Consider the following 23,369-nt stretch of genomic DNA (forward strand, 5'->3'; position numbering starts at 1 on the left):
GCTGTATGTGTAATTACTGCACGTACTCTGCTGTTGTCCTTCAACCATGATTTCAAAATTACTCTTGCTAGGTTTTCTCCAGAAGAGGGACTCAGAATGATCTGCAGACATTAGGTTATCTTATACCCACATAGTTGTACTTTTGGGTAGAGAAAAGCCAGTGTGAACCCCAGCACTGAATTCCTGATGGCCCTCATTAATTAACCTGTAGCTCGCTCCCTAGGTTTTTTCAGCCTGTTCCAGTTATGGCTAACCTAGCCAAACCTGGTACAGATCTCTTGTCCATGGTTCAAATGGAGAATATGTGAGGGGAAGGGGAAAATTAAAGGGAATCAAAACTCATGAAACTACAGCAGAGGAGCTAAAAGCACACACCACTACCTTTACCGATTCTTTAATGAAAATGAATATACTTTCTTTTCTTCGTTCAGGAAGGAAAGGAGTGATCAACTGATATGTTCAATCAATCCCTTGGAAATGGGCTTAGTTTTATCCTGTCTTACTCAAGATGTTAATCAAATAACATTAGTTGCCATGGTATCTTATGCCATATTTTTTTCCTCTTGGAGCCATACATTTTCAAGACAAACAATATTCAGGATGAGTAAGGATTCTGTATGTGTCCAAGGACCAAAGCACTGTGTTCAGTCACTGACAGGCATTGTAGTTTTATGATATCTAAACCCTGAAAGATGAGAAATGGCTCTCTTGAGCATGGTAACACATTCAGAGAGCAAAAGGGAAGGAAGAGGAAGAGCATAAGACTGAGAAAAGACTATGGATCCTGTCAAGAATTTTTCTCAGGGCACTCACAGACATTATCAGATCTAGAATCACATGGCAGCATTTTGACTGCATAATTCCCCCCCTTATAGGAGCAAGATGTATCACGGCATGCCAAAACAAGGGTTAAGCTTCCAGAAGTGCTAGTCATGCTGTGATTTAGTGTAGTAACAGCAAAAATTTAGAAGTTCCTAGAGAAGGCTTAAATGCCTAATTATTGTATTATTGTAAATCTTGGTTGAAGTAAATGTCCTTTAGATTCATTCTTTACTAACACCAAATAAGCAGTATTTCCTGTGGAGGTTTTTTTTTTGGTTGTTGTTTGGGAGGGGTGGAATTGTGTGGGTTTGTTTGTTTGTTTGTTTGTGTTTTGATTGTTTCTTTTTTGTTAGTTTTAAAACCTGTCATCTACTTTTTTGTAACACCTTCCTATCTAAGAGGATTAAAGAAACACATGAACATACTTGGAAGGCACTCTCTGTATATGTAATAGCATATCTGCAGTGGTTTTAATATTTAAAAAAAAAAACAAAAAACCTTGGCAAAAAGAAGTAACAAGTAACAGTCACACTGGCTATCACATATAGAAATATCGGGAAGGATCTGCGTTTCTATTTTTCTGTTCATGGGAGGACAGAAATTCCCAAATCATCTACTGCAATTGAATCACAAGCATTAAGAGAACTCCTAAAAAGCAGTGATATGGTGCCTCAGCCTCTTAGAAACTGCACCTGCACAATTGTCTGTGTGGATCGATGCCCTGTAAGCCACTCACCCTGTATTTCACATCTATATTTGTACTGTTTGGGAGCAGATTCTATTTAGTCTTTGGAGAGGGGCTGAGGTAGCTTGCAACAGGTGCCAGGGGAGGCCAGTATTTCAGCATTCTGGCAGGATTCCTTTTAATGGGAAAGACAATTTCAGCACAGTGCCACTAACAGCAGTCTTAGACACCTTTCACAAGTAAAAATGCTCACACACAGCCCTTGATCATCTCTTTTCCCACCGGATGGCTGCTGCCCTTGTAAGAACCTGGGAAATGTGGACATGCCCTGAGGAAGAACAACTCACTGAGGCTTCATTTACTATAAAGTGTGAACTGAAACTGGTAATGGCTGAGAGTAGAGCAGTGCACAAAATCAGGCTAACTTCCCATCTGTAGTTTAATGCTCTAAGGGGAGAAAATGATGGCACCACCAGTGAAGAATGTTAAATTGTGAAAAAGTAGGGCGATTCCTGAAGTGGAAAGGCTTGTGAGGGTCAACAAGTCTGGATGTGCAGCACAATATAGATAGACTCCAGCATACTGCAAATCTTGGTCACATTGCTAGTCTGGGATTACATCCCTCGGCTGGGATTTTGCACAGTGGAAAGGCAATGCTGAAATGAAGTTCTGCTTTCTAGAAGGGGATGGAAGAAGAGACAGAAAAGGTCAAATCAATCTTTCCTTTTTGTTGAGAGGATGACTTAAAGGTTTCACACCTACTTCTGCAGCCTTTTCCTCCCTTCTGACCCAGCCATGGGACTCCAAAGGTAGCAGTGACATGCGTGGAAGATGGAGCGTTCCAGATGTCCAAGCACCCTTATGAACACAAAACCTCATAAAGTATTAGCAAATAAATCTGTTAGAACTTTAGAGGGTAAAATACTTTGGGGGTTTTTTTCCCCTGACTTCCCTGTTGTGGGAGTATTTTTTTTTTTTTTTAATTAAACCTATCTGGGGATGATTCTGTTTTTGTTAGGTGGAATTTTCAAGAATTTATAAGTATTTGCTAAAAAGTGGATAGCAATCCTCCATTTAAAATTCCTGGCATAAGATATTCAGAATTTTTGTTAGTGAGCAGTTGAAATGGAGCAATAGGGGCTGGGCTGCAAGAAATTCTATATTCTGAAAAACAGTTTCATGCTGGGAAACTATCAGTGTATAGCCTATCCATAACTTTTCTAGGCTTGTAATTTTGGTTTTGGTTTGGTAGTTTGCTACATGTTGTCTGACTGGGAATATAGTCATGCCATAGCTTTAAAAAATTGCAAGAAACATTGGCTGAGCGACAATCTGTGTGTATTCTGTTTCCAGAAAACAATTAATGATGTCCAGCTTTTACTTTCAGCAAATAAAGCCAGTATATAGTAGTTCAAGGTAATTGTGTTTGAGAAGGTTGTGTATCTATTTATTTGATTGCCTTTGCCAGTTCAAATTAATTCTGACTTTGGGGGATATATTACTTTTTGGTCTGTTGCAGTTTCTTTGTTTTTGTGTTATTCCTTCTCTGCAGCTGCTCTCTTCCAGTAGCTTGAGAGTCTTAGAGACCAGAAGATTTGTGGAAAATACTCTAAGATCTTGTTGTTGTCTAATAATGTCAGTTAAGAATGTCTTTCCGTAATATATATTTTATGTTTTCTTGAGCTGCTTTATCCTTCTTCTTGTAAAGGTTGTTATCATTTTTATCTGCTAGAGCCCATCCACTGCAGGCTTAATGCAAAGCTGATTGTAACCCTATTGCATCTTACAATGAATACATCATTGATACCCAACTAAGTGGAAATAATTTTCTATGGCAAAGCAGAAGAATTTAAAGTCATATCACACTAACCTCTTGTAATTTACTGGGATTTGCAGATTAAAATGATGATTTGTGAAATGACTGTGGTGTAGCATACACAAGATAGAGGAGGAGAATCAAACACGTTTTGCATGATTGTATACACTTTTCTATTTTTACATCTGTGCATAAGCATTTTGTTTGTATTTACATAGCATATGCAGTATAACATACTGTAACCTGCGTGTGTAAAAATACATATAATATTTATGTAACACTCACACCCATTTGACAGCTTTAAGACTGCAGATGGATTTTTTGAAGTTGTGATTTTTTTTCAAATTTGAGTTAGCTTGTTGCTTTCTCATAAGGAAAAAAATATATATATATACTTTTAACTCACATGATACTAATTGAGTTAGTTTGTAGCTCTGCACACTGAATCAACCAGAAAAGAAATTAGTTATATCTTAAGATTGCATAATTTATGTCAACAACTTAATTTTACTGTATTGGCAGGTAAACACATGGAGATGTTTTGTCTTTGAACAAATGATAAATTTCCTGTGCCTTTTTGGTGCGAACCTCCTAGCAAATCATTTGCAATTTATTAGGAGAGCAAGGACAATGCATATAATTAGCTATTCTCTATTGTTACCTCTATTTGATTACTTTCCTGCTATGACATGCAATATGAAACCATCTATTATGAGGTATAGAATATGTAAATATCTAACTTTACAAGAGAAACTGGAGACTGGTCCTTTTTCTAAAGAGGTGGGAAATAAAAGAATAATTGTTAACCATGTCCTTTCATTTTCTTGAAAACATCAATTACATTTACAAATCCGAGAAACGCAAGCCTGCCAGTGGAACAGAAATAACTCTTTTCAGAAAAATCTAATCACATCTAATAGCTGAAATTTATTTACTGTAATTTGAAACATTAATTATGATAATGTTCTGATTTCTTTTGTAACACAGTTCTCAAAAGCCTGGCAGTTCTCTTTTTGGTCTTGCTGTAACATATGTTTTGTGACTTGGAGAATTTTTCCACCTTTCCTTCTTCTTTTTGTTTTTTTTTACATACACTCGTGATGGAAATTTCTTTTTCCTCTATGTTTCTTAACAATTTTCGTCACCTTCCCCATTTATTCCTCCCCACCCCAGATGTTAATTTAAAAAATTGATTTTAGTGCTTTTACTGACTTTAGATGTGATCAACACTGAATGTAATGCTTTGTATTTTGGACACAGCAAACTGTAGAGGAACTGCTGTAGTGTGATACCAGTGTGCTCCAACAGTGTCAGGGCAGGAAAAATGCTGCTGCTATCTTTGTCTTGTCTTGAGGCTGAGGCTTTAGAAGGTACCTTCTTTATATACATATTTATTTGGCTTTATGAAAAGTGGTTATTAAATTATTTTTGAAAGGGCTTGGTTTTTGTTATGCTAACTTAGTTGGCTGCAAGTAAGGGAAATCTGTGTGAGGAAGTATTTTAATGATTTTCTTTTCAGTTGTGAAAAGTAAGTCAAGTTGTCAAGATACCTGGCTTTACTCTGAAACCCTTTAAAGAGAATGACAAAAGGGCTCTATTTTTCTTTTTGTTTTGTTTTGTTTTTTAAGTTGTGTTTTTCTGTGTGACAGGGAGATTAGCCAAAAAAATGGAATTTTTATTAGGACATGAAAAGGTCTCTAATGACCCTTGAAAGCGGACAAAAGGGTAGCACAATAAGTGACAGAGCTCTAACGAGGGTGGAGGGCATTCCAGGAAAAAAAGAAATTAAATCCTTTAATTTTTTTCGGCTTGCCATTTTCTGACAGCTTATCAAGTGGTTGGGACTTGTTTGTTTTGGCATGCGGTTCATTCATTGTAGGCAGCCGGTACTTTGTTCTTCTTTGTGGTTTCCAAAACCTGATTGTGTTTATCCTAGACTGTGGGAAAAGTGTATATTCCTGTTTCCTTTATAAAAGTAAACGTCAGGTTTTGTATGAAATTTTATTTCCCATATTTTCCATTCCATTAATCATTATTGTTGAAATATGTCAGGCTCTGGCACATCACCCTTTGTTTTCATATGATTGTACAGATTGCAATGTCAGTGTGTGACCTGTTAAGTCAAAAAATAAGCATGTTTGGGCTGTAGTAATTATTACTTCATAAAGTATAGCTGAGGAACATGCACCATTAGTGAAAAGGGACCAGGGTTTAATTTATTGCTATTAAAATTGTTTTGGGGGATATCTAGCTATTGTTGTGTAGCACTTTCTCATTTGGTCTGGACAAGACAAGGCTTAGGGGAGCCATGATTAGGGCTCTTCATATACGTGGAGGTAGCTGTAGAAAGGAAGGGAATAATCTGTGCTTCCTGTGTGTAATGAAAAAGATGAGAATTAATGGGAGTAATACAGGTTGAAGTAAGGGTTACTTTAATCAAATATTAGGAAAAAAAACTTGCTAATGGTAAAGATGCAGAGCACTGGGATAAATTGTTTAGGGAGGCTGTGAAAATTTTGCAATTGAAAGATTTTGAGAATTAGTTAGAAACACATCATTTGGGAGTCACACTGGTGTGTTTTGATTCTGCTGGGAGCCTTAGGCTAGAATATCTCTCAAGATTATTTGCATCCCTGTTCTTATGATTTTTTTTGTCTTTAAAATGCTGAAGATTTCTGTGCAGTTCTTTGCAATAATACTTATCTTCTCAGATCTATGCTTTAGTACAGTTATGTACACTTGGCTTTGTGTAAAATGAGGGTCGTGTTCCTTGCGTTGGGACCTGTGTGGGCCATAGCTTAAACAGTAGAAACAAAATGTGAGAAAAAACTTGACACTGAAGGAGAAAATGATTCACAGGAAGAAAGAATTCTTTATGCATTTTGCATATTTAAATTATGTTTAATGCTGTGCGAAACCAATAATGTATTTTCTCTTGCATTGTCTTGTGGCTTACTGACAATGTAATATTTGAAGACTCTTTAATAACTTCAATCAACTCCTGAACCACAGTAGGTGACCAGACATTTCTTAAGGTCATTTTTTTTTCTGTTTTCAAAGTAACATCATTTGAGGTTTGCATTTTAAAAAGAGATTAAAATGTCTCTCATTAGGAGAGAATGAAGATAATACTAAATGTGAGTAACAGGAATACAGAATCACAGAGATGGCAGAAGACTCATTATTCATGACATTCGTGCACAAGGTTGCTCTGTGTTGTACTTGGCCATATTTGCCTTCATTGTCCTTCAAAAATAAATTTTGTTGAGTTGACTGAACTAAAATCAAAATCTGAGAAATATGGTTTAGGCTTTTAGTACTTCTGTTGAAGGAAATTTTTTATCTATTTTATGTATAGATTTATGTATTCAATTATTTTTGATTACTTGGCAGTGATGTGACAAAGAAAATGGAATGGTTGCAAATTTTGAGTTGCTTTAATCAATTCTTACATTTGTGTTTTTCAGCGGATTTCTCGGAATGCTTCTGGAGAGACAAGCATTCAGTTTCTAGGCACTGTGGTAAGCATGTAATAACTGTATTAAAAAGAGTTAAGTTGGTAGAAGAATATAATGTAAACAGAAAGTAGCTAAATTACACTTCTAGTACATTTACACTTGTAGTTATGGGGATATTGTATCCCCAGTATTGTGTGTAAATATTCTAAGTTTAGCAGGTGAATGTAGGCCAACTCAAGCTAATTTCCAAGACCCAGTATCTGTGTTCTACCCTTCTGTTGATTCAAGTCTGTATCTATTTCATTTAGAAGGGATCTAAAATAACTGCGTGTAGATTTGTAAGCTTATTGCAATATACTGGGGTTTGGTGCACATCAGGATCAGTTCCACTCTTCCTCACATCAGCTTTCCAATCTCTATTGCTTCACCACATCACATACCCCTATATCCCAGTAACTGTCTTGGGTAAAACTGTTTAGTAATGCAAAGTGTTCCGTTCTTTTCTCACTCTAACCAGATTTGGTAGCTCTGTAGTTATCTCAGATTTTGTTTGCTGGATAGAAGTATGCCTAAAATCCTAACCAGATTTTATATCATTAGACAGAATTTACTCTATAAAATTGTTCAGTGGAGCAGTCATGTATAATATTCAAGTTTTGTGTTAGGTCATGGATGCTTATAAACATTCATGTGATTGAAGCAACTTCCAGTTCTGTGATTTGCATGGTTAAAGTGCAGCGATTGAATTTTTCCAAGTTCCATATGCATCTAAAAATTATTCTGAAAATGAAATAAAATTGAAGTATCCTCAAAAGCAAGTTGTCTTGCTTGCTGCCAATAGATTTCACTGTAGTGATATTAACAGCCAAAAGCCTAGGAATGAAACATACCATTTAGAATTTAGTCCCAACATCTTTGTGCACTGTTTGTTTTGGACACAAGTGGATTAGGATTGCATATGTTCATGCTTTCATTCTACTTGTGATTAATTCTTCTGCAAGTCCTGTGAAGCCATTGTTGGTGAGGTCTAACGTGGTAAAGATAAACTTAACAGGAATACCTCGCATTGATGTTTTTACCTTACATGTTGGCTTTTAGAAAGGAAAAGTGCCCCTACTATTTTTTACTTCTATAAACAGATCTCTATGTATGCATATTTATTTATTTGTGTTAATCACAAGCAGAGTAGCAGTAGCATAAAGACATAAAAATAAAGTTTTGTTCTGCACTGTATTTATGATGATGCTTTGGCTCTGGAGTTGCAACCTGTGTATGTGAGATTGCTGCTAGGTGGCTGATCAGATAGTCTGTGTGTGAGAAGAAAATAATTACTCCAAGTAGATAAGATCTAAACACTAATGCAACTTGATAATACTGACTAGATTTTAACTGATTTCTCTCTAAGTGGGTGCTGTAGTAGGGAAAATTCTGATTGTGTATTTAGTGACATTAAATATTAAAACTGTTGTTCAAATTAGATATGAAAATATTTTGTATGCTTTTGTTAAAAGTGCCCCTAAGTCTCACAGACCAGAACTCGTGTTCGGGGCCTTTTGCTACGGGAAGAGGTTATAAAAGAGGAAATAGAATTGATTGATGTGCTTTTAGCTTTAAAAAAGTAATGATGAAACAGCTAATGGATTGTAATATATGTTAGATCTTACTGACTGGCTCATGTGTGTTTATTGAATCCTAGTTATTTGGGGAAATCAAGTATGTGATTACAACTAAAATTCTCAAGAGGACTAAAGAGAAAAGCCTTGAGTACTCTGAGATTTTTTTTATTTAAAATAAATTATGCACATCTTGCTGATCAAACCCTTGAGAGAGAACTTCAGCAATCAGGGTAGAGAAACAGTAATGAAGTCTGCTTCCCAGGGTTTGTTCTAATACCAGTTTTCCCATAGAATCAGATTTCTGCCTGTGCTTCTCTTGGTTCTTCTAGCCCGGTGTCCTGCTTTCCATAACTCCTGCTTTTTCATTTGTCCTTCACTTGTTTAACATCCTTGTACTGTTCTGATTTAAACTTAATATACACAGTTTAGGTAGTGGGGGGAAGATACAATGATATCCACTATAAATTGCTGCACATATAGACAGACAGTCTGTATGTGTGTGCATGTGTGCATACACAAATGTTAACGTTCAAAGAAAGAAAGTGTTACCTTAATGAAGGCCCTAGAAATACATTCTGAGTTCACCATTACTTATCTCTTATTAAACCCTTGCTAAGTGCAGTTGACTTAGGAAGTGTTTGAAAGGAAAATTTAGCAGCAAAAGACTCTTGATTGCTCATTATTATTTTTATTATAATGTATTGTTATCAACATAATAAACAGTTTGCAAAGTTACTTCTCTACTCTTCTTTTTTTGTAGTAGCAAACATAAAAGATAACTCTGAGCATTCTGTGTTCCTTTTGATCGGGGCAAATGTTGATGGCGTTCCAGTGGTACCAGGCAGCATGGTGCTATGGAGTGTACAGTCCACTGATCTGTCCAGCAGAATATATTTTTAGAACCAGCTTGTAAGGAGCACAGCTTGCCTGGCTTGTCAGGAAGGCATCAGCTTCAATAAATGGCTTCACTTGGTTTTTTGACACTGGGCTGTAGAAACAACTCTGCTGCTGGATTTTGACAAAACAAGCCCCTGCTTCAGGAAGGCAACTGGCACTCTGAGAGGAAATGAAAGCTGTGCTTCTCTATTAGAAATATCCTGGCTGTTCCAGTTAGTTTAGTGGAGGACAGAAAAGACTGCATTGCAGATGAAAGACAACAGTATGAGATGAATTTTGCTGCATAACATTTGGTAAACATCTGGACAGTAAGATGAATGTTTCTGTTAGTGTAGCAGCATATTTCTATTATTTTAGAGGAGAACAGGAAAAATCATGTTGCTTTCTCCAGTGACATCATAGCTTTGAGTGCACACTGTTAGCATCACTTGGGGGTCTACATGGATTTGTGACAATGCTTTTGTTTGTTTCTGATCAGGTGTAGAAATTTATTGCTACTTGAGCATTTCTCTGCTCTCCAAATTGTAGTGGCATTAGATAGCTTATTTTCTCCAAATTGTTTTTTGATAGAGGGTTGTGAGTTTCGGATATGATAGGGACTCTTGATTTTGGAAGATGAACGAGGATGTTTCTGCCTGAGGAGCAAGCAACTTGCAGCTGTAAGAAATAGTTGTTGAATGGGAAATTGCACTGGTTTGGTTTAATTTTCTTTTGAGGATAGCATTTCGAGTCCTGACTAAATTATTGCGGAGGAGATCCTGGGTTATTGCTGTAATTGAGATTTTACGTGAGTTTTTGCTCATTTGTCCCCTCTGATGAATGTCACTAGATGTGGTGTGTGCTGATGGAGTCCTGCTATTTTGCCACTTCATGCTAGATTTACTCCGATAGTGTGTTTATTAATATTCATATACATTAACATTAATAATAAATTTAATAATTTATTAATGATAATATTTTTAATAAATTACCATTACCATAACAAGTAAGCTGGTTGTGCTATATATTGTACAAAGAAAAAGGAAGCAAGATAGTACATGATTCAGATTAATGTCCAAAACTGTGCCCAAAACCAAGAGTCCAGGAAATAAGGAAGCATTCCTTTATGGCATGTCTCCTGTGTGTAGGCAGCTCACAGAAGTAGGTTTGTCAAAAATGTAGAATCACAGAATTGTTTAGATTGTAAAAAGATCTCCAGGATGATCAGTTCCAGCCATTAACCAGCATTTGTCAAATCCACCACTAAACCACATGCCCAAGTGCTACATCTACACATCTTTTAAATACCTTCAGAGACAGCGGTCTGCCCTGCTGCCCTGGGCAGCCTGTTCAATGTTTGACAACCTTTTCCATAAGGAAATTTTTCCAAATATCCAATCTAAACATCCTCTGGTGCAGCCTGAGGCAGTTTTCTCTCATGACTTGTTACCTGAGAGAAGAGCCCAAACCCCACTTGGCTACAACCTCCTTTCAGGGATTTGTAAAGAGTGTGAAAGTCCCCCCTGAGCCTCCTTTTGTCCAGGCTAAACAGCCCCAGCTCCTTCGGCTGCTCCTCACAGGACTTGTTCTCTAGATGTAAAGATCATATAAAATAGATACATAAAATCTATAGAAAAACACCAAGATCTATGCACAGAGCTTCTGCTTTAGCCTCTGCAATTCAAAGAAATGGATGTTTGAGTACTCAGAAGACTCAAGTCCACCCTTCATTCCTGTCTTTGTAATTACCCTCCATTTTCTGGTCTGTCTTTTGTCGTTTCGTTCCACCTTCTGTTCTCTTACGTGAGAGGAATGTTTTTGGCTGGCCCACTGCTGGCCCCAGTCATTTGTTGGTTATTCAGGCTTCTCAGCTGGACTTCAGCAATGAAATACGTCTGGGCAGGCAGCCTTTAACACTAAGAAAACTGCGAGTATACAGAGAACTGCAGATTATTGTGCAAGCATTAAACGTATTCTAGACTGTGTGTAGAATTTGAAATAAAGAAGTTGTGTATGTTCAGATAATGAGCAGCCTGGCTCCATCACATCTGTAAAGCCACTGTCAGCTTTGGGCTGCAGGCCATGCTTGACAGTGATGCTCTGGTGACCCAAAGGATCACATTCCTCAGAGAGATGGTCCCTATCCTCTGCTCATCATTTGTGCTGCTTCTTTGATCTTTTCTAACATCACAGCAGAAATATAAACAGTTATTTTTTTTCCTCTGAAGAGTGATGAAAGAACATATATGTGACATACTGCTCAGTACTTAACAACATAGGGGAACACAGTATAGGAGCCCACATGGAACAGATTAGAGTTAGTCTGACTTAAGAGTCAAGCCTCTTTAGGTGCTTTCTGAGTTTGCTAGTGCTGTTTTCTTGTTTCATGCATCTCAGTGGAGATTTTTCCATTGCTGATCACCGATGCAGTGCTTTTTGCCACCTTTGATTTACAAAATATTTGAGGTTTTGCTGTGGTAGCTTATGCTCACTTATGATTACTATTAGCCTGTTGATACTACACATCCTTTCTTCAGCCTTTTTGCAGACCCATTTAAAATAGTCCTGAGACCTACCACTGCAACCAGATCTGCAAATTCCAGGTTGAGAATACTGGACTTAGGAAAAGTAGTCTCTGTCAAGCCCTGGCCATACTTTTTAGCATAGCTGACGTATATTCTAGTGCAGTTGTAATCACAGTTAGTATTAATGAGGTTTGGATTTTAGCGTCTTCCAGATAGATTGGCAAAAGGAAATTCCATATGCAGTCAGGGTTATTAGTTCTGTATCCTGTTCACGGCAGTCAGAAATGGAGAGCTTTATGTAAAGGCAATCCTCAAAATCCTTGCCTTTGCTCCTGTCATACTGTGTTTTCTTATTTCAGTGATGTATCTAAGGTAATCTTAGGAGCTACAGGCCAGTATGCTAACTTTTCTCACTGCTGATTCTCCCTTCTGCTCTCTCTTGCCATGGCTTATCTGCTTTTGCTTCAACGGCAAACTTCCAACTTTTTGTCCCACTACTGAGGCTTACAAATTGTCCTGAAACCCTGCAGTCTGTGTATAATCTCATCAGCAGACAGCTTCCTCCTCCTTTTTTCCTTCTCCCTGCATTCTTATAAAGCTTTGGCTGTATGAGTCTGATTCAGCTCACAATGGCAAATGTTTAACAACCTGCTTCTTTCACCCTTAGAAATCGTAGTCTTTAACAAGTTCTTTTCTTTCTTTATGCTTTTCTTTCTATATGCAACACTTCTGAAATTAGATACTGAAGATTTATGCAGACTTTCAAACATTGGTTGAAGACCTGCAGAGGTTACAAAGATGGTATTTATTGGAATATATAGAGTACCAACCACAAGAAAATAAATATAGGCCAGTAGGTGTTTATTTTGCAAGCTAATGTCTTTTTTAAAATGGTTTTTTTATTCTTCCTATTCACAAGCCATAAGATTAGGGTCCCTGCTGATCTAAAGGGAATTGTATTGTTGTATAGGTTTTATTTTTCATCCATGTTCAGAGGCACTGTGATCCACAGTGCTTCTAGTAGTAGAACTATCATCAGTGGCATTTCAGTAGTGCAAAAGGTGTCAACAGAAAAAACATGCACTTGTTTCTGAAAAGAGTAACTTCCTTTTGAATGTGGATGATGAGAATCCTGAGACTGGCAGCAAGGTGCTGCAGTACTCTGTAGAAAGTGGATAACTCACACAACAAGGATTTCACTTGTGAAAGTAGTGACCGTCATTAGGACTCAGCAGTGAGAATTGTTCCAGTTCATGAGGTGTGAATGATCAGGTGCAGTCACACAGCTGCATATGCTGTTTACATTTCAATTCTCTTACATATTATTTGCATGTTTTAAAGCAGAAGGTACAGTGAATATATTAAAACTGTCCACTGGGGGTAAACTCAAAAACACCTGAGCGATCTAGAAATACCAGTGTTACCAAAAGCCGTGTCCCTACAATCAAAATAATCAGACTATTTTGGAAATCTTGATCAAGATTCCTTTGGAAAGAGAAATAAAAAGGTGCTTGGAGTTCTTTCTGAATTTCGCTCCTGTAACTTAAAAGAAACTAGAAGTGCCACAAGTTCCCACAGAACAACTTCTTGTAGTCTTTGCCTGAGATCTCCTTGAACAAGAGGCGGTGGTGCTAAGGTGAAGCTGAAGATGGTTCAGGTGCTTGTTGGATATCTAATTGGCTGCTGCTAGATTTCCCTCAACTGGACTATGGATTTTGGTCTTGTTTCTGTAACAGAGCCAGTGGTCTTCAGAAGACGCGTGAAAACATAGCTGTGGTACTTGTAGGTAGATGGATTTAGCTTTTCTTTGGTAATTTGGCTGAAATTGATCAGCAGTTTAAATAGTGTATGTGGGTGCAAATTGGATAAGGAGTTGGGAATGGGAATTGAGAGGCAGAAATCTGCATTGCAAGCATTGTGTTCTTACAAAATCAGGATGGAATTAGGCTATTGCATTTAGATTCTAATATTTTGCTTTTTATTTATTCATTTTTATCTTGGTATTTTATCTGTTGTCAATTAGAGTTTTAATTTGCAGAAAAAAATACATGATGACATCAAAAGTAGGTCAGGATTTCCATGAACATCCTTTATGTTGGTGGATTCTGTAGTATGCATGCTATCTGTAGTGTAGCAGTCTTTGTTTATAATAAATGAAGCCCCTCATCCCTCAGAAATAAGCAAATACGGAAAAAATAGGATTTTTGATTTTCCATACTTCATTTGACAAGTTTCTTTCTTACTGAGCTCAGTAACACTTTAAGGACAAGGACTGAACTTGGCTGGTTAGCCTGTTACTTCTTGGAAGACAAGTGGACAGCTTTACCCAAAGGTGCAACTCAAGTGCTTTACTTAGGCAGACTATGATTTACCACTGAAATAATTATTAATTGCTTAATTTGACCAAAGGAGTGTTGGTGGGTTTTTTTTTTAAACTGTATCAAGACTGTTACCTCACAGTGAAGATGAGCATTTTCTTATGAAGATGTTTACTAAACATACATGTAACCCATGTTTTTGAACTGCATTTTTATGTCTGCAACTTTGGCATGTATCCAAGAACTGTTTAGGAGATATTAATTTATATGACTTCGAAGCTTAATCAGGAATCTTAATGAAACAAAGGCATGATGAAGTTAGTAAAGCTAATTTAAGTCTCTGAATGTAAATTTGAAATGAAGTTTTTATTGATAATAAATATACTTTGTTTCTCATTAGTCTTCTAGGCTTCAGTGGTAATATCAGTAAAATAAACATGTTTTACAAAGATTTAACATTAAAAATGCTATTAATATGACCCTTGGTACACCAGCACAATTAGATTTCAAAGTGAGCATTTAGGATGTAACAGCGATTAATGACAACCATCGAAAACAATTTTGAACTCCATCAGTTTAACTCAGGAGGGTAAACTTAATATGATAATTTATCTAGTTGAATTGTATCAGCTTAGCAGGAAAGTATGCAAATATGTGACCCTTACCTAGAATCTAAATGGATGCTGTGCTGATAGATTTATCAGTTCCATTAAAGAACTTTAGGGAACTTTGGAATTTCAGCAATTGTTCCCTTGGAGGTTGAAAACCAAACCTGATCTCATACTGGGACCATTCTGGTCTGCATATTTCCATAATTTGCCTTTGCTACTAATATGACAGCAAGACGCAAATAACTGTTTCTAATAATATCAAATGGAGTTGTGGAGGACAGCATTTTAATGTAGTAAAAGACCTCCCCGTGGGGTTGTTATTGCCACTATAGAACAGCAGTTACACAGTTGCAACAATAGTCTCTTAATTGATTCGTTTAATTAGCAAGAGATGAAGCTTGTGCTGCATCTTGTCATCTGTTATCATGGGGGCGGCTACAGAGAGAATCTCTGCATTTGTCACTCTATACAGTCAGGTTTAAGCAGAGTAAAAGGCATTGCACGTATAGAGGTGAGCACTGGTGAGAATGTTTTTGAGTGTGCTTTCACTCAGGTTTTCAGTGTGTGGACATGTCTGCTTTAAGAACCTGCATGGTCTCTGGGAGAGAATTTATGACAAAGCATTGTTTTACTGGGGGTAAATCTTAATCCAGCCATGCCAGGCATTTCTAACCTAAATATGCAAATCTAAGTATTATAGGAATGGTGGATTATTTGGGGCATCACTGGTGTAGACTAGATTTACTTGGAAGAAACAAGGTCAGATTAGTGAAACCAGCCATCTGCCTTGTGATTGCTTTTTCATGGCATTTTTGTCTCCAGACTAGATAAACAATGAGTTACATGAGCACATGGTCCATGGTAAGGGAGCATGTGTAAAAGAGGGCGTTTTTTTGTGGTTGGTTTTCCCCAGTGTAGTTATGAATACAGATTACAGTGCTTTGCTTGTTTCTGGGAGATGAAGTAATTTTTACTGAGATCTATTTTATTTACATTTTATGGGTATGTAAATAAATATATTTTAAAGACATGTAAATATATTTGGAGCTTCAGTTTCATTTTTCTCTTCTCCTTGGCTTAGCTTTGTCTTCTGTTCAAGGTTATTCTTCCTTATGGAAGGAAATATTTCTAGAGGAGGACAAGCTTCTTGTTAAATGCTAATTAAGAAAATGAAGGTTAAGTTGGCATACTTCCACTGTCATAACACTGACCTAAAATAAAGGATCTCTTACTAATCTGAAATAAATTAGAGGGGGAAGCAAGTAATTCTGTGCACGTGAAACACTCGAGATGTCTTCTCATGGTTTGTTTTTTTAAATGACTGTGCTTTGGGGTTTTTTTGTTTGTTTGTTTTTGATTTTCTACTTGTGTGCTGTAGTGTTGCACATGCTATCTAATTTTGGAATACAATGGTCCTGTCACTCTGTAGCAATATGCTGTCAGAGAAGGCATGCTTTTTAGGACAATTTAAGTGAAGATTTAGCCCACTTATCATTAAAGATCCCATGGTAATTTCCACAAGGTTCTGAGACTGCTTCATATTCTGAGAGTCTTGGCCATAGTCCACTTTGTGTAATTACCTTCTGTCTGTACAAATCCCTATTGCAATTTTAGATGTGTTTGGTATTTTTCACTTCCTGTCCTAAATAGTGAAAATATTGCTACATACTGCTCATAATTACTGTGGGTTATAGCCTAGGTTCAAATAAAGAGATTACTTAGTGAATTTTGTGTTCCCATTGTTAAAACTACAGAATATGTGACAAAAGATGAGTAAACAGTAGGACATAAACTAAATCCACAAACTGATGAAATGACTCTAATATTTTGATTGTTTCACTGCATTTTGTCTGTCTCTGAGCTAAAGTATCTCTACTGCTAGTACCTTCATTGAGGGAAAGACCAACTCTCAGTCCATGTCAGAGGTCAAACTTAACAGACTGCATGATTCTTTGAAGCAGGTCAGAAATCAGTGTAGGGCTCTAAGTGCTGTTGTCGTGCACTCAGTTAACTTCTACATGGATTTTACACATTTTTGTTCCCACAGCTGAAACCCTTGATTGTGTTAAGATTTGTCTCTTAACTAAAACTGATTTCAGTTCCTCTTTCTGCATGTTTTCATGAACTCCAGAATGTATGTTCAACCATGCTGTCTTTAAAATGGTCCACTTCTGTGTTGCCTCGTTTGATAGGATTTATTGCCTTCTACTTGAAGTTCGTGTTTTCATCACTAAAGCCTTATATTACTTTGTTGTATGTCATGTCAAATCTTTTCACTGCTATTTCATTTCCTCTTTCTAGTAATCCTTTCTTTGTTTCTTCTGCCATATTTATCTTCTCCATCTTTTTTCAGATTGCTTCTCTTGCGTATTTCCTGTGTCAGACTCTTTTAGACACACTTGTATTTTGGGTTTCTTTCCTTTTCTTTTTTTTTTTTTTTTTTTCCCTCTAGAAAGATACATGGGTTGAGAAGAGATAATAGTGTTAATCTCACATTAACTTTCATGTCTTTCTCTAAGTAGCATTTAGGGAAAAAAATAAACTTTAGAAAAGTTGCTATGCATCAGTAAGTCTTATAACTACTACTCTAGCTACTACTTAACGTAAAAGTATTAGAGATTGGGGGGGATTACCAGGGAGTCTTGTAACACAAAAGTTGTTCCTTTGTTTATTAATTTTCTTCATAGCATGTAAAATCTATATTTTGGAGCACTTGATTTTTTCCCAGTGTTTATTTAAAGCTCTCTGCAAATAATAGGGGAATATATCATGCAAGAACACATGAACTGAGTTTATTTCACTTTTTTATGCAACTAAAGTTTCACCTAAATTCTGTGTAAAGTACATTCAAAACTATGTGAATGATGTTTTAAAAAAGATTCTGTGCATCCCTGCTCATCTGAAGGACAGCAATCCATGCTGCTGCAAGCACTCACCTGGTACAAGCAGGAAGTCTCCATCTTTGATTCATTCATGCTCTTTGATATTTATAGTCTTTGCCCACAGCAAGGCAAAGGAAGGTGAAGGACAGAGCAGTGGTAGTAGGAAGTATCATGCTTTGTGTGACCATCTCCCAAACACCAGTCTTCTCTCTTGGAGAGGTGCCATGTTGGCAGGGTGGACAGGAAGTATTCGCGTAGCAAATTGTGTTACGAGCAGCCGAACCACAACAAGGTTCTTCCTGCATCTAATGGTGTTTGATCGGGGGGAGGGAGAGAGAAAAGGGAGGTTGGGACAATGAGGATGAAAAGGAAAGGCCCACACTACTGTGAGGACAGTGAAAACAAACTGCTCCTGTGCCAAAGACCTTCAGCTTATGTGACAGAGCAGTGCTGAGTGGGGCACAGGAGTGTTCAATCAAGGCCAAAAAGCCCTGTGGGTAGGAAAGCTGTGGTAATGTTCTGTGTTTCCACTATGACTCCTTCTCCTCCCTGCCTTAGAGCAACTTCTCTTGACATGCCCTCAGAAGCAATTTCCACTTGCTGCTTTCTTTGACATCAGCTTTTATATGAGGAAAAACAAAGATGTTTGAGTTTTAAAATACTTACATTAGTATTCTGTTACAAGTTCTTTGGGCGTTCCTTGTTTTTTTGTGAGCGTTTTCTGTTGTTTTGGTGGTTTTTTTCTCCCTAGGTTTGTCTTCTAGTTACAAAGGAGCTGCAGGGAAGCCCTCCCTTAGCCTTGCAAGTTCCAAGCCCACTGTTAACATTTAACAAATACTCAGCAAGCAGAGCAACCCAGTGTGCTCACTGTACCTAAGCCAGATCTGGACACTGCATCAAGCGGATCCCAGCTACATTCCGACAGGCATTTGTTCCACAGCCTGATTTTGACACATTGACTGAGAACATGAATACGTGATAATGGAAATAGCCTTGTTTACAGTATCAAGTGGTGGCTTTTATGAGACACAAACTGTACTCAGGTGTCCTGTAAAGTAAAATACAACTTTCGCGAAGTTACAAAGCGTCTCAAGATGCTAGAGAGGCAGTGAATTTCTCCACCCTTAAAGTCATGCTGCAGGCAAGATGAAAACACAGAACATTAATGTTTCCTAATTTATCTTCAGTAGCCAAATAGAATTGCAATGTTACATGTGGAGTAACTGTACAAACATGCTTACCCCTCAGAGGGGCCAGAGATGGCTCTTATAGAATATTTGAGATTGAAGCAAACCCCCCACTCCTTCTCACTGATTCTGACTTCAGGGTCAGTGAGAGCAGACTTGTCAGGGCTGTGTCCAATTGGCTTTTGAATATCTCTATGAACTGCGTATCCTGACAATGTGTTCAGTAATTTCCATATCCTTGGCTGTCCCCAGGGCACTGGGCAGTGACACAGAAGTGAGGCAGATGAAGAAAAAATGAGGACAAGCAACTCCAGGTCTGTGCTAATGCTTAGGGTAAAAGAGAGTAATCATTCTTTGCCAGAGCCTGTGTGACTGCACTGAGAAGTATCCAGTGGAGGAGAAGCTCCATTTCTAATCCGAAAAAGACTGAACACTTGTGGTGGAGACACAGGTATATAGCCGAATGCAGTAGTGGAGGAGGAGGAGTTTTCAAAAGCCCATAACTGAATGATCCACCCTCAGTGGCTCATCTGCTGAGAACCCTGCATTAGCAGTGGTGAGTTTTGAGTCCAAGACTGATCCATTTGTATCCTTTTCAGGTGGCTGTCAGCACTGCAGAAGCTCCTTCGCCTTTGCACGAGTTTTGAAGCATTTTTCAAACCCGTGTGGTGTTTGTGGTGTTTCAGTTTTGGTCATGTGACAGTTGGCACGAATTGGTTCCAAAACCATTTTCAGCATCATGAGACTGCTAGGAGGCCCCTCCAGCTGTAGAGATAACAAACTGCTATTCTGCTTCTGATTTTCTTCTTGCTGGTTTGGTTTGTGGTTCACAAAGTCCACTCCTGTTCTGCGAGAATTATATTTGAACTGGCATCAGTAACATGACAGATGTAACAATTTACCTGGAACACCTCATCGGGAAAAGGATTATTCTCACTGACAGATGATCTTGTGGTGTTTGTGCAGCTTGTGTGCCTATGCTGGGTTGAGCATTTAGCCTCAAATTACTGACAACTCTGTTGAAACTGGGCACTGGCTGCCGAAGAATTTGGATATGCTAGGGCTGGAGAATAGGCACCCCAGTAGCTAGTTGTTGAGTAGAGGTAGGGGAGTCAGAGCCAAGCTGACTTCCTTGGGTTTGAAGGAAGCAGTGTGGACTCCTGCTACCGTAGATTTCCTGCATGTCTTTCTGGGGGAGGGAGGGAGGGAGGGAAGGAAGACGTATTAAGACAACTACTTGAGGTTGTAGTGGAGATATCAGATTGTTGGAACTCATTTTCCATATATAAATTTTGATGAGCAGAGTAAAAAAGCATCGGAGATGGAAGTCAGGCTGAAGATTGTGATTTCCACCAATTTTCATGTATGACAGTGTGAGATGTCTAGCATGAGCAAGTCAGATGCTTGGTTTTATGCACTGACTTCAAACTGAATGGCATATATTAGTTTTTGGCTTCACTACAGACTGTAATACTCTCCAGGCTATTGTGGTTTCTCAACAGCAGGAGACAGCAGCAGAGAAGTTCCCCTGCAGAAAAACTTCGTACAAATGCAGCTGCTTCCCAGGAAACTCCCTGCCACAAGCATGCTCAGCGTAGGCCTAAAAGCCTTTGCAGTGATCGGAGTGTACGTCGCTCTCTTGTGTCTGGACTAGAGCCACCTCTCTGTACCTAAAGGATTTGTCTGCCTGATAGCTTAGACCTAGATCTCCAGGGCAGAGTAAGCCAGCGCTGTGCAGCCCTTCTGAGCTCAGCCTGGAAGTGCTCATGTTTTGGTTTCGATCCATTTTTCATTTTGTCTCAGAATTTCCGTATGTAATATACAGCTAAAAGTGATTTTCAAGTACTTTGGCTTCATCATGGTTTTGTTTTCATAAAAGCACCCCCATGCTTTTATGTTTGAAGGCTCCATTAGTGTCCATAACAGAGAGTAACACAGATGGTAAACATTTTTACCACAGAGCACCAGCAGTGAGCACCATATCACTGATTTAGGAGTCTCTGTACTGTGCTTGCTCAGCTGTACATAATCACTCTCATTTCCTTCCCTTGGGTTTCTGGCCAGCTTCGGGAGACTTTCCTGACGCGCTCAGTGAAGTCTCCCTGGCATTGCGGGGCTATTGCCAGTTCTCATATGTGTCTCTTTGCGGAGCAAGAAGCTCCACACTGGAGCTGGTGTGAGCTTTTCACTGGCATGTTCTCTGGTTTTCAGAAATGTATTTTCACCAAATGTACAAGGCTAAAATTAAAATTCTTTTGTGTGAGGACAATATCTGCCTTTGCTGCCAGGCAGCCTTAGTGCATTTGAATGCCTCCCTGATACAAAAGATAATAAACCTTTGGGAACTGTGATTAGCCCTGCTAGGGTTTTGTGGGATAGTTGCCATGGTAGAAGCTAGTGAACATTTGGTACAAAGCAATAACATTCTTAAAGTTTCAATTTTCATTGTGGGAATGCTGATAGAAAGATGAATGCTATGAATAAGGGTTGTTGGTTCTCTGTAGTACTTCAAATAAAACTGTAAAAAAGTAATTTGGTTTGGTGCAGCATTTTACCAAGCCAACTAGCTGAGAGGTTCTTAGGTTCTCTTCCTTTTCACTTTTCTTTGTACAAACAAAATAGCAAATGTAGGCTCTGTCTATCAAAAATGCATGTAGCTTTTCTTTTGTTCTTAGATGAGAGAGATAAAATCAAACTAAAATTTCACATTAGCATTCTGCTTGTAAAATAAAACAGTGTCCTTTGGGCCAGAGGAGTTTTGGTTTTTTTTTTTTTTTTTTCAAAACAAGCATGCACTACAGTCTGTGTAGTGGCCCGTTTTGGTGACTTGTTTACTGGTGTGCCTTTCATATCCAAATTCTTGGCCACAGACAAAGCATTCAAATACTTTTTGTCAGAAAAAGAAGATGAAAATCGTCTGAAACTGGAGCCAAGTTCACATTCTCTGGAGTACCGTTTCAGCCTTTGGGAGGACTGTCTAGTACAGAGTAATTGAAAACTCCGAGCTAGGTTTGTTTGAACAATCCAAACTTAAAGAAGAGACAGCTAAACAAATACATTTTAATTCTTGTGCTTTTTTATATTTACACTGGCAGTGGTGTCTTCCTCAGATAAAACGTTTTGATATTAAGCAGTTCCTCTAATTTTACTGGGCTCTGTTTCTTTTTATGGTAACACACACTGTGCAGGAAGGTCATTATATGGGAGAAAAAAGCTGTCAGCATAAAAGAGAAAGTTAACATTGCACATGTCTTTGTTTATGGGGTTCTTGGAATGTGCTGTGACTCGAGCCAAATGATGGTTTAAACTGTTCTTTTAAATATGCTGGATGGCCCCTCCCTGTGTTCTGCCAGTAACAGATACTCCACCTTGCAAGTGCAAATTGTAAAATTATCTGTGAACTCATCTCAAATGTTTCCTTTGTATGTTGCTAGTACTTGCCTTAGAGACCATTTAAATTTTTCGTAAAGGTTGGTGGAATGTGGTCGTGGTTGCCTTCAATTAACCCAACTCTGTGTGATGAGAACATTGACATAAATAATTGAAACATGTATTGGTTGCATATGCAAAATCAATCTAGGTTTGTGCCAGTCTGTGTTGCCTGATGACCGGACATCACAGGGAGCATGAAAACTGCATTGGTGATTTTTGTCTCTATAGTGGTTTGAAAGCAAAACAAATGAGAGGCTTCAAGTCAGAGATACAATTTAATAGGAAGAAAGGAAGAAAAGTAAAATAAAATAGATGCAATAATACAAAAGACCACTGACAGAGTCAGAATACAACCTGAGCAGCGAGATGGAAGCAGTCCAGATGAGGTGGTCTTCCTGAAGCAGTGATCCTGTAGAAAGGTCTGGTAGCTCAGGTCCTCTGGGAATTCAGTGGGTAAGGGCTCCTTGTACTGTCCCAAACCCCAGATTATATCCAGGTGAGAATGCTTGGTTCCTCCCCCTGGGCGGAGCATCTCACAATGGGATGATGAGTCATGCAGGGGGTCCTTGATGGCCCATTAAACAGAGACAGCTCCCGGAGGGAGTTACCTAGGAGTCATGGGCAAGGCATCTGATGGGCCATTAACAGAAGATAATGGCCCAGAGGGAGGGGGTCTGGGAAAACACTGCCCCACCTGGATTCAACAGTTCGTGAAGATGGTGATAGAATACTTTGTGCGCATCCTATACTAGAACCCAGGACATCTCATTTAGTATTGCATTAACTTCTGTGGCACAAATGGCCATTTATCACAAGGTAGTTTTGTTTGAGTTTCAGAAGAAAGATAGAAGAAAATGCAGCTAGTCTACATTTTTTTAACTTCCATCCCCCAACCAGTTTCATGTCTAAGGTTAAATGAGGGCAAAGGGGTAAAAACACTGAATAACTTTCAGGTTACACAAGCAGCAATAAATTCTTCAATTTTGTACCTTAATAAAAGAATAAAAGAATTTGTCTTTTCTAAGCCAAAACTACTGCCTTTGGTTTCATCTTGAAATGAGGTTTTCTCATAAAATGTTAACCATCAGATCTTACCATCCTAGGGATTCCTGTTGAACTAGTCCTGCACAGGCGTGAGGAA

General features: G+C 38.2%; 1 protein-coding gene across 2 annotated transcripts in view; it reads left to right on the forward strand.

Moving 5' to 3' along the window:
* PCCA (propionyl-CoA carboxylase subunit alpha) overlaps positions 1-23,369 on the forward strand; it is a 302,552-nt gene that overhangs the window by 236,127 nt on the left and 43,056 nt on the right. For both annotated transcript variants that reach the window (XM_066176406.1, XM_066176405.1), the window contains exon 21: positions 6,791-6,844. In XM_066176406.1, the coding sequence (XP_066032503.1) occupies positions 6,791-6,844 (54 nt within the window). The remainder of the gene's footprint in view (positions 1-6,790; positions 6,845-23,369) is intronic.

The sequence above is a fragment of the Chamaea fasciata genome, unplaced genomic scaffold (genome assembly GCF_029207755.1).
Source record: "Chamaea fasciata isolate MVZ Bird 193981 ecotype frontalis unplaced genomic scaffold, bChaFas1.0.hap1 SCAF_2, whole genome shotgun sequence".
NCBI classification, from domain to species: Eukaryota; Metazoa; Chordata; class Aves; order Passeriformes; family Sylviidae; genus Chamaea; species Chamaea fasciata.